The 12,569-nt window shown below is 43.4% G+C and overlaps 1 protein-coding gene across 2 annotated transcripts in view; it reads left to right on the plus strand.

The window, feature by feature from the left end:
* The first annotated feature begins 1,128 nt into the window (after window positions 1-1,128).
* Window positions 1,129-12,569, plus strand: part of vapb (VAMP (vesicle-associated membrane protein)-associated protein B and C) — a 76,971-nt gene continuing 65,530 nt past the window's right edge. The window contains exon 1 of one of the 2 annotated variants that reach the window (XM_059980372.1): window positions 1,129-1,261. In XM_059980372.1, coding sequence (XP_059836355.1) covers window positions 1,204-1,261 — 58 coding nt within the window. In that variant the 5' untranslated portion in view covers window positions 1,129-1,203. The remainder of the gene's footprint in view (window positions 1,262-12,569) is intronic. The other variant, XM_059980373.1, reaches the window with a different exon arrangement.

Raw genomic sequence — 12,569 nt, forward strand, 5'->3', positions numbered from 1 at the left:
CAGATCCTTCAGACAAAATTTCCCTTTGAAACCCTGCTGACCTCAGCCCACTTTACCATGTCTCCAATTACCTGAAAACCTCATTCTGAGCCTATACTGTGGTCCTTCCCCACAGCCTAAGCATTCCGTATACCAAGCTTCAATATATGACTCCATCTGCACACTTCCAGCCTGGACCGTGACGGTTGGCAGCATTCCTTTGCTGTGCTGGAGCATCAACGGGTTTTGGGCCCCCAAGCTCACAGGATGGATGTGGGGCCAAGTCAGCTCCCCCTCTCAGCCAGCAACCTGGCATAGAGGCCTTAGTTACTCTGTCAGGCAAGTGGGCATGCTGACTCGAAACTCCCCAAACAGATAATGGTGGCACCTATGACAACAAACTTGACTTTGGTTTGAAGTTGGGAGTTAAGAGTTGAACAGGAAAGATGATTCGAAGAAGAAACATACCCTGCTGTCTCCTGGGAATACCTAGCCTGAGTTTTCCCAAGGTGGAGAAGGAGTATTGGAGTGGGTAGCTGGTGTCTGTGCATGGGTACTCAGTCCCTGAGGAAAGGAGTGTGCTAGCTGCCCCGTCTGCAGAAGAGTCTGTCATTCTCACATTATGTTCACGAGTCACTTCAGAATTCCTCCACTTCAGACTGGAAAACAAGTCACCCTCGATCCCGAGGGTCTGTCTCGAGAGGGTATGGGGGACACGGAATGCTTGTCAGAACTGGGGATGAGAACCTTCGAGGACGGAAGAGGGGGATCTCTGGGTATTACAGGGGCACTGCACCGTGTGCTCGAGCCCCATGGAAGGGCATCACTGGCGTATTGCAGTGCGTTGCAGTCCTGTGGCAGGCCATGACAGCCCCGTTGCAGTGCGCTGCAGTCCTGTGGCGAGGCAGTGATTCAGTGCGGATCCCGGACTTGAATATATTCCAGGCGTGTTAGATTAGGGGCTTCGCAGCTACCTGGGAATTAAAGTATGCACCTGTCGTGTGCGGCAGGGCTGTTTGTTGGGGGCGTGGTACAGGGTTCTCCCGATCTGCAACGGACCGCGTGTGCCGGTCCGGGGCCGGGGGCCGGGAGCCGGGAGCCGGGACATGACTGACAGGCGTGTTGCAGTGCGGCCTGGCGCCGCTGGCGGCGGTCGCGGGCCGGCGTGACGTCACGCGCTGCTCTGCCTCGGTCACTCCTCTTGTCGGTGCCGCTCTGTCCGCCATGGCCCGCACCGAGCAGGTCCTCGTACTGGAGCCGCCCAACGAGCTCAAATTCAAAGGTAAGCGGCGGGGGCTACTGCCCTGGGTGGCGTTCTCCACAATCTTCCCCTCTTCCTGGAGCGCTGTTCGGCAGTCTCCGACGTCCTTCGCGTCTGAGCTTGGCGAGGAGGGCGCGTAGGCCGGAGCCTGGAGCCTCGGATGCCGCGGTACCCGCTAGCCGTCAGGTCAATTCTGCAGCCGTGCTGCGGGCTCGTCCAGTGCTGCCTACTGCCCTCTCACCGCAAGTTTGGCTTCGGTGCTGCTGTGAGGGGGGTGGGGGGAGCCGGGCTCGCTCTGATCAGGGTATGCACATCACTGGACCAGCGGCTGGTCAGACGCCGGCAGCCAACTCTCCCTCCATCCTTCCATCCACCTTTCTTTCCCTCCCTGCATCCCCCCCACCTTCCCTCCCTGCATCCCCCCCACCTTCCCTCCCTGCATCCCCCACCATCTTCCCTCACTCTTTGCATCCCCTCCATCTTCCCTCCATCCATCCTACTTCCCTTCCTCCATCCATCCCCCCCCCACACGCCATCCCGACCTCACTTCCCCATCCCTCCCCCTCGCCCCGATGCTTGACCTCCTCAAGAATGCCCTCAAGATGAGTACTATTCCTTCTGAGTTCTTCCTTTCCCCAGCCCTCCCAAACACCCTGATTTGCCTTGTATACTACTTATACTCCTTCTCTGGACACCCTCTACTGTTCCATGATCTGCTCAAGCTCCTTACATCCTGCAGAATGAGTTCCACCTTCTAGAACCTTTTTCTCTTTAGTGGTTGTCCCAAATGAATCACCTACCTCACATCACTTGCACCCTCTCTCCACGGGACACCCATAATTGTCCCCTCCCCCCCACAACTTTTCCAGCTGTTTCATTTGGGACCTTGCCTTGCCGTCTGCCTCTAACCTCGGAGACTTTAATACTTCCCACTCCCCTGACCTTATTCTCTTCAGTTACAGTGCTTTCAAATTGATTTGGATAGGAAATGAGTAAAGGGCTGTGGACAAGTGGGGGTAGCATAGATAGGCGTCATGTTTGACAAAGATAGATTGGGCTCAAGGCACATTTCTGTGCTGTAAAGCTATCCCATCCCTCCTTTGACACATTTGTTTGCTTTTCTTTAATATTCTTCCCCTCATTTCCTTCTTACTATTTCTTCTCCACAAAGCGTCCTGATTTCTCTTGGACATGCAAGAGATTGCGGATGCTGGAATCGAGAGCAACAAACATGAAGTTGGAGAAACTCTGTCAGACAGCAACTGTGGAATGGACTGTCAGCAGTTCAGGCTGACTCTTCCTATCCAAATCAATTTGAAAGCACTGTAACTGAAGAGAATAAGGTCAGGGGAGTGGGAAGTATTAAAGTCTCCGAGGTTAGAGGCAGACGGCAAGGCAAGGTCCCAAATGAAACAGCTGGAAAAGTTGTGGGGGGGAGGGGACAATTATGGGTGTCCCGTGGAGAGAGGGTGCAAGTGATGTGAGGTAGGTGATTCATTTGGGACAACTGGGGAATGGACTCAGCAGTTCAGGCTGACTCTTCATCTCACCAGTCTAGATGAAAAGTCTCAGCCTGAAATATTATCTGTCCATTTCCCGCACAGATGCTGCTTGACATGTTGAGTATCTTCAGTTTCTTGTTTGTTTCCAGATTTCTCTTGTCTTCCCCTACTCAATGGGACAAATTTGATTTTTTTGTGATGACCCTTATTTCAAAGCAGTTGCAAGCTGCTCTTTGCGAATTCTTCTGTAAAATGGGACCTTAGATCTGTTCTGAAATTAACATAGGCTAAAATCCATCAAGAGTTCTGCAAAACAGGTTTTCCCTTACCATTTGAGTGTTTCCCTCATCCTCCCAGTAGTTTTCAGTGGTATTTTCTCAGCTCTGTTCATGCCAGATTTTAAACTCTAGAACTTGATCTGTTCTGGTAATTCCAAGAGCTATTCTGAAATGATACTGTGTTGTAAATGCCATATAAGGACGATTGAGAGTTTGGTCATTCTTGACTATTGTCATCAAAATACTGTAGTTTTCCATTAAGGAATGGCCCTTGTGTGATTTCTTGAGAAGTAGAGAAGGAAGCAGCATAGGATTCCTTCAGGCTCTATTTGCACTGCATTTGGATTCAGGAGAGCAAATATTGACATTGGGGGGAATTGAAGTAGAATTCTTCATCTGTTTCAATCAGCGAGGATTGTGCTAGGGATAGCCTGCAAGTGTCATCAAGTTTCCGCCATCAATGTGACATGCCCACAACTTACTAACCCTAACCATAAGTCTTTGGGATGTGGGAGGAAACCCACACAATTACAGAGAGATTGTACAGATTCTTTACAGACAGCAGCGGGAATCAAACTCCGATTGTTGGTGCTGTAAAGTGTTTGCACAAACCTTTATGCTACCATGCTGCTCCTTGCACCAGTTTGGACTCTGTTGAGAAGTTGAATCAGCTGTCAGTGTTGATGCATTGTTATATTAAAATACAATAGCATTGCTGGAATAGATGCAGAAACAGTTGTGGTCTGCAAGGTTCAGCAAGGTAATTGTAAGTTAACAAAGCAAGCACCAACCTATTGTAGTTGGCCTGTAACGTAGACTTGACTGAAACAGAAATGGCTGACCAACTCACTACTGTGTTTACCAATAGAAATTTCATTCAAGACAGTTTGGTAAAAACTGTTCAAAAGCATCTAACATAATTTTGCCTCCAATCTTTTTTGAAGTATTTCGGTATTGGTAGCAAAAAAGAATTTAAACGATGTTGAAATGGTGCCTTTTTGTCTTGTAGAATGCTAAAGAGTTGAAGTATTTGGGGTACATTGAAGCATCCACTTGTCAAGCATATTTTCAGCTAATTTATGCAGTTATCTTTGAAAATGTGCTTTTTTATGTAAATAGCCTGAACTTGACTTGCCAGCTGTTGCCTTTGGTAATACTGAGTTTATGCCATATCGAACCTGTGAGTGTTACCTTCCATTTTCCGCTCCTTTACATGTAGCTTCCTCATGCTATTCCTCTGGTAGCAATTTCCACATTCTCACAATTGTTGGAGTATTGCTGTTTCTATTTTTCCATTGGATTTGTTTGGTCTTCGTGGTAGAATTTCAGGAAGGGCCATATTGTTGAATATTGTGGGTAACATCCATTAACATCCAGTAAATTAAAGTATCACAGTATGAGCTGATCTTTATCCTAATCTCAAATAATCTCCCATCCATATTCCACTATGTAGGATACAAGATGGTGAGCTGTTTCATTCCTTCATGTTCAGTGTACTGAAGCCATGTGAAGCATTCTACTATTCATCCCAATTGAGCAACTTACTTCTGCTATGCAGACACTTTATTGAAAAGATTTCTTGGAGCTAAGCTGTTTTCCAACTTTAGAAGGGAAATTGCTGCGCTAAGATGTGTTTTGACTATGTTTCATAACATTCATTAAATGAAGTCATCTAGTGGATGGTCAACAGCAACTTTGTAGTCAGGTAGATGGGTCTTAATGCTTTTTAGAGTTTGCTAGAATGCTACGGAAGTTTCATTTCCTTTGCTGGTTCAGGTTCCAACAAGACCAAGTATGTATCAGAATGAGCACCTGAAAATAACAGGAACTTTCCATGTGTTTTGTTTCCCACTGGCTTATTTTGGCTCTCTCTGTGACCGATCTCTTTAACAATGAAGGCCATTCTATCCATTATAAATAATTAATGATAAAGAATAATACCCTTAAGTTATGATTTTCCTCTGGAGTTTGTTTGGCTTCAGCTTAACCAGAAACTTGGTTGCTGCAAATATGATCCTACTACTTAAAAAGTTGAAAGTAAATTTATTATCTAAGTACATAAATTCATCATATAAACCCTGAGATTAATTTTCTTGCAGGAACCTCAATAAATTCGAATAGAATAACCATAATCAAATCAGTGAAAGACTGCATCAACTTGGACTTTCACCCAGTGTGCTCAAGGTGGCATACAAAAAGAAAGAAATAATAAATAAGCAATAACTATCAAGAACGTGAGATGAAGAGTTCTTGAAAGTGAGTTCGTAGGTTGTGGGAACATTTCAGTGATGGGGCAAGTGAAATTGAATGGTGTTATCCTGTTTGGTTCAAGAGCCTGATAGTTGAGGGCAATAACTGTTTCTGAACCTGGTGTTGTGTCTTCTGAGGCTCCTGTATCTTTCTGATCACAGCAAAAAGAGGGCGTGTCCTAGGTGATGAAGATCCCTGATGATGGATGCTGTTTTCCTGTGGTAACGCTTCATGTAGATGCATTCAGTGATGGGGAGGGCTTTACTTGTGATGGACTGGGCCGTATCCATTACTTTTTGTAGAATTTCCTGTGCAAGAGCTTTGATGTTTCCATACCAGGCTGTAATCCAGCCAGTCAGTGTACTCTCCACCACACATCTATAGAAGTTTGTCAAAGTTTTAGATATTATGCTGAATCCACACTATTTCCTAAGGAATGTGAGGTACTGCTGTGCTTTATTCATCATTGCACTTGCATACTGGGCCTATGACAGGTCCTTCAAAATAATAACACTGAGGAATTTAATGCTGTCGACCCTCTCCACTTCTGATCCCCGATGAGGACTGGCTTGTGGACCTTTGGTTTCCTCCTTGTGAAGTCAATAATCAGCTTCTTGGTCTTGCTGACATTGAATGAGAGGTTGTTATGGCACCACTCAACTAGGTTTTCAATCTCCCTCCTACATACTGTTTTGTCACCACCTTTGATTTGGCCTATGATAGTGGTATCGTCAGCAAATTTGAATATGGCTTTGGAGCTGCGCTTAGCTACACAGTCATAATCGTAAAGCGAGTAGAGCAGAAGACTAAGCACATAGCATTATGAACCTGCTGATGGAATTCGTGGAGGAGGTGCTGTTGCCAATCTGAACTGACTGGGGTCTGCAGGCGACAAAATCGAGGATCCAATTGCGCAAGAAAGTATTGAGGTCAAGGACTTGAAGTTTCTTCATTAATTTTGAGGGGCCGATGGTATTGAATGTTGAGTTGTTCATAAAGAGCATCCTGATGTATGCATATTTGCTGTCCAGATGTTCCAGGGTTGCCTGAAGAGCCGTCGAGGTAGTATCTGCTGTGGACTGGTTTCTCAAGCAGGAGTTGATATGTTTCATTACCAACCTCTCAAAACACTTCATCACCGTGAATGTAAGTGCTACTGTTGTCACCTATGCCACTTGATTTACCATTATTAGAGACGATGGTATTCAAACCCTGTCACAACTATAAAGTGTCCTTTGTTGATTCAAGTTTAGTCGGGAATTGTCACTTCACCCATGAGATGGCTTTCCAGTGATCATTCCTGAACCTCTTATAACTTGGTCACCAGATTTGAATGTCTCAGAGCTGGCCCTCAGCAAATTGCGGATCTCATCATTCATCCAGGGTTTCCGGTTGGGGAAGACGGAATAATTTTATGGGGCCACCTTCGTCTACAACTGTTTTAATGAAGTCCATGATAACCATGGTGTATTCATTCAGATCCGCAGCTGAGTCCTTGAACACAGCCCAGTCCACCAACTTGAAGCAGTCCCATAGCCTCCTGTGACCACATCTTTGTTGTTCTAATCTCTGGAACTTTGCTGTTTAGCCTCTGCCTGTATGCGGGTAGGAGAAAGGTAGCCAGCTGATCAGATTTCACCAAAATGCAGTCTGAGCAAGGAACGGTAGGCATTCCTTATGTTAGTATAAGTGATGTAGAGTGTTGGGACCTCTGATGCTACAGGTTATATGCTGGTGGTAATTGTTGACATCCCCGACCGATTTGAAATGCATCGGGATGGACTGTTTCTTGTTTGGAGATGGCATCATGCAGTAACTCAAGCTCTTGATTATAGTTGGGTGCTGGTGGTAAGTAAACTGTGGTCAGGATTATGGAAACTCCCTAGGTAAATAGAACAGGTGGCATTTGACTTTTAGGTGTTCAATATCAGGGTAACAAGTTTGACAGATCGCTACATCGGAACATCACCAAGAGTTTATCATAAAACACACCTCCACATTTGCCTCTTCCAAATCAGTAGTTGGGTTAATCCTATGAATCGAAATTCTAGGATCTGATAGTCGTATTTGGCGTGCTGGGAGTAAGCCATGTCTCGTTCAAACATAGAACACAATAATCTCTCATTTCCCTCTGATACAGCAATCAGGTCCCCAATTTTCTTCACCGACTGCACATTTGCTCACAAAATGCTGGGTTGAGGGAGGGTGTCTCATTTCATCTCATCCCTTTGCATTTCAGCCTGGCTAGAGTCACCTCCCCACGCCCACCTCACTTCCGGCCATGGTGATGATCTTTGTCCACCGAGTCCTTCAGAAGATCATGAAGTTGATTTAAAAGTACATTTCTTAAAGAGAAATTATATGCTATAAATTGCTGTGCGAGTAATTCAAAAGAGGTATGTTTAGAAGTATTGTACCTATACTGCAGAATATTGCCTTGGTTTGCCAACTCTATCTTGTTGGAAAATGGGGGGGGAGGGAGTGGGAGAAAACTGAACTACAGGTCTGAAGGCATCTAAAATAGGGAAACTGTTACAGTCAATTTTTAAGGATGTAATAGCAGTGCCAATTGGTTTGAATAATTGAGCAGTCATTTTGAATTTATTAGAAGAAAGTCTGACTATTCTGTAATCTGTTGGGAGTTCTGAAGAAGTGACTCAGGAAAAACCAGTGGAAGTGGTGAATTTGGATTTTTCAGAAGGTTTTTGATAAATTTGCATGAAAGTCAGCACAGTGCATATGAGTTTGGAGTTAATACACTGATTTTGATAGAGAATTGGTTATGGGACAGGAGCAAAAGTGGGGAATAAAATAATTCTCAGGTTGGCAGACTATGATGTATAGTGTGCTTGGACCCCAGTTTTGCCACAGTCTACAGCAGTGATTTGACGGAGAGGACCAAATCTTGTATTCCCATGTTTGCTGCTGATACCAGACTAGGCAGGATTTTGAGGAGGGAGGAGGATGTAAAGTGGATTGTAGATAAACTGAGTGAGCAAGAATTTGGCAATGTAATATAATCTAGGAAATGTGAAGCTATCCATATAAGCATACAAAGCAGATGATGTTTAAAATAGTGAGTGTTTGAATATCAATATTCATTGAATCACACAGCATTGAAACAACCCATTTGACCAATTCATCCATGCTGACTAGTGGGTACTCTTCCTTGTTAACCTCATCACCCAGTATTTGGTCTATAGTCCTTGATGCCTAAGCAATTCAAGTGTCCGGACATTTTAAATAGGTGATTAAGTGCTCTCAGTGACCCAGCTTCACCCACCCTTTTAAGCACTGCATTCAAGGCACTTGTCATTCTTTGGGTGACAAAGGTCCTCCTCATACCTCCTCCATATCTCTCTTGGCCAAAACATCTTGTATTCTGGTTTTACCTACCTCTGATATGGGGTGAATTTGTCTGTCCTTTACCCATCTATACCCCTCATTATTATAAAATCCTCAATCATGCTTCCCCCATTCATTTAACCACCTCTGCTTCGGGTGAAAAGACCTGGGTTCTCGACTGTCTCCTAATAACTGAACTACTGCATTCTAGGCAAAATCCTAGCAAATTTCCTTAACACCTCTGCCACATGACATCCTTCATACACCTTGGTGAACAGAACTGCACGTAGTGCTCCAGCTAAGATGTGTCAGGGGTTTGTAAACTTGAAGCATAAACTCCTTCCTTCTGCTTTCAATGCCATGACTGATGAAGCCCAGAGTTTCTGATATGCCTTCCAAACCATGTTATCTATCTGTGTTCCCATCTTAAATGATCTATGAATTTGTACTCCACAGTCCACTGTTCCTCAATATTCTTTGATACCTATCAAAATTACCCAAAATGTCCTTGTATGTATTTTGCTGAAACCCAGCAAGTGACAAAATGTTCGGAAGGCAAGTGGCAAGTTGAATTTTATTATAAAATAATTTAAGTACTGGAATAAAGATACCTTATGGTAATTAAACAGGGCCTTGGAGAGACTACGTCTGGAGTATTATATACAGTTTTATCTCCTTGTCTGGAAAAAGGCTATACTTACCACAGAAGGAATGCAGTGAAGATTTGCTAGACTGATTCCAGGGAAGGTGGGTTTGCTGTATGAGGAGAGTTGAGTACCAGGTCTGTATTCCATAAGAGTTCAGAAGACTAAATTGTTTTGGTAAGGAAAATTTATCAGGATGTTTCCTTTAGCTGACGAGTATAGAATTGGGGACCATAGTCTCAGTAAAAGGGGTAGGCCATTTTGGGTTAATGTGAGAAATCCCTTCGTGTGGAGTTTGGTGAAGCTTTGGAATTCTCTGACAAAGTGTTCATTCATAACTGGAATCTAAATTTTGGGATATTAAGGGAATCAAAGGGTTATGAAGATAGGATCGGAAATTGCCATTGAAATGAAATATCAGCTGTGATCCTGATGAGGCCGTAACACATAGGAGCAGAATTAGGCCATTTGACCTATTGAGTCGGCTCTGCCATTTCATTATAGCTGATTTATTATCCCCCTCAGCCCAGTTTTTCTGCCTTCTCCCCATAACCCTTGAAGCCCTGATTAATCAAGAACCCATCAACCTCCACCTTAAATATACCCAATGACTTGGTCTTCACAGCTGTCTGTGGCAATAATTCCAAAGATTCACCACCCTCTAGCTAAAGAAATTTTTTCTCATCTGTTGTAAACGGACATCCCTGAATTCTGAGGCTGTGCCTTGGTTTTGGACTCTCCCACTATAGGAAACATCTTCTCTGCATCTCATTCTATCTAGGCCTTTCAATATCAGATGGGTTTCAATGAGATTCTCTCTCCCCCCCACCCACACCCATTCTTCTAAACTCCAGTGAGTGCAGGCCCAGGGCCATCAAACACTCCTCATGTTAACATGTGTTAACCCTTTCAATCCCAGGATAATTCTTGTGAACCCCCTGTGGAACCTCTCCAATGCCAACATATCTTTTAAGGGGGCCCAAAACTGTTCACAATACTCCTAAGTGCAGTCTGACCAACGTTTTATAAAGCCTCAGCATTACATCCTTGCTTTTGTATTGTAGTTCCTTTTAACAGAATGCTATATTGTATTTGCTTTTCTTACCCCCAAATCAACCTGCAAGTTGATCTTTAGGGAAGCTTGCGCGAGAGCTCCCAAGTCCCTTTGCACCATTGATTTTTAAATTTTCGCCCTATTTAGAATATAGTCCACTCCTTTATTCCTTCTGCCAAAGTGCATGACCATGCCCTTCCATATGCTATATTCCTTTTGCCACTTCTTCTGAGACTAAAAAAAATGAACCCTTGGCCTCCCAATTTACCTTGCACTATTTTGTCCACCTGCACTGTATTTTCTCTAACTGTAACACTATATTCTGTATTCTATTACTGCTTTTCCCTTACTATGTCAAAGTGCTTAAGTTTCAAAATGATCTGTATGGATGGTATGCTAAACAAGTTTTTCACTATATCTCAGTACATGTGAGTACATTATAGTGTCTTGTAATCCTTCTGAAGTGACAGAAGAACTACCATTTCAGTGCAGTGTTTTTATAGCAGAATGCTGCATGTTTTACCCATTGTTGGTAGAATTCCATAATGGAGTTATAGTGGTGAAAATAGGGAAGCTTTGGCTACAATCATTCAATCCTCTGGAAATGGAAACTGGTGACAGATTGGAGAATTTCAAGTGTTATAAAACTGTTCATAGTTACAACATAAATGTTGAGTTAATGAAAAAGATTCTTAAGGTTGGACAGATTGACGGGTAAAAGGAATCAACATCAAGTAGACTACTTTCACTTGCAAACTATTTCTAATGCGATACCACATCTGTTCACAACTTTTTATTAAAAACTTTATAAAAATAGATATTGTAGTATATCAAGGTCAGAAACAACATTTCTGGACATACTCAACAGGTTGGGCTTTATAAGAGAGAAACAGGAGATGTTCTAAGTCCAATTGTTCATTAGACCCAAGTTTTCTAATGTTACAAAATCAGGTGGACAAGCGAGCTTTGACACATGGAGACTGCAAAGAGATGTATGCAGATTGAGGGGACAAAAGTAGCTAATCAATTGGGGCTGCTGGAAGAATGAAAAAATTAATACTCCAGAAGGGTATGCTGGCTTATGAGATGCAGAAAGGTAAAATAAAACTTAGCAAGAAATTAGGAAACAAATTAGTGTGTTGATGTTTATAACAAGACCTTAGGAGTACAAAACTATGGAGGTCTTGCAGATATTGTCTCAATGAAATCATCGTAGTTAATAATGGTATTTGTATTAAGGTCATTGTAGCATAGGTTGATTATAGAGCTGTTCTAATAGGAGCAAAATTTTTGGCCTTTTAGCAATACAGAATTCTAAAGTTTTTAAGTTATACTGAACATTTATCAAAACACTTGTCAGGCTATTTTGGGATTCTGAGCATTGCATAAGAAGGTGCCAACACCTTGGGAGAGTGTGCGGGGAGATTTACTCGAATGGTACACAAAATAAAAACTTAAGTCTGTGGAGAGATGAGAGAAACTGCCATTGTTTACATTTGGGAGATCAGTCATAGAGTAATACAGCACGGAAGTAGGTCCTTTGGCCCAAATGATCCACTTGACCACAACAACCTCCTTGCTTGTTTATCCATAACCCTCCAAGCAACACCCCCCCACCCCCATCTCGTGACCAAATGTCTCTGAAATGTTGTAACTGTATCCACCTTCACCGCTTCCTCTGCCTGATTAATCCAGTTGCTCACTACCCTCTGTAAAGTTACCTCTCGGGTCTCTTTTAAATCTCTCCCTTTACTTTGCACCTGTGCTTTCTAGTTTTGGACTTTCTAACCCACGGGAAAAGACTATGCCTATCCAATTTATCCATAGCCTTCATGATTCATAAACTTCTAGCTGCACTCCAGTATGCCCAACCTCTCCTTATTACTCTGGCCGATTAGTCCAGGTAACATTCTCATAAATCTCTTCTACAGCCCCTTCAACTTGACAGTGTCTTTCTTGTGACAAGCTGACCAAAACAGTACACAGTACTCCATTTGTAGCCTCACCAATGATTGATATAACTGCAATGTAATGTCACTATTAAACTCGATGGATGCTCTAACTGAAGGCCGTCATGCCGAATGCCACCTTCACCACCCTGTCTATATACGTGGCTGTTCTCTGTAAACTGCACTTGCACCCAGTTCTCTCTGGTTCACAATACTCATCGGTGCCTGCTGTTCACGGGGTAAGTCCTACTCGGGTATGACCGTCAAATGCATCACCTTACACCCTATTCCAATCACACTCATTTCA

This window comes from Hypanus sabinus, chromosome 9, assembly GCF_030144855.1.
Source record: "Hypanus sabinus isolate sHypSab1 chromosome 9, sHypSab1.hap1, whole genome shotgun sequence".
NCBI classification, from domain to species: Eukaryota; Metazoa; Chordata; class Chondrichthyes; order Myliobatiformes; family Dasyatidae; genus Hypanus; species Hypanus sabinus.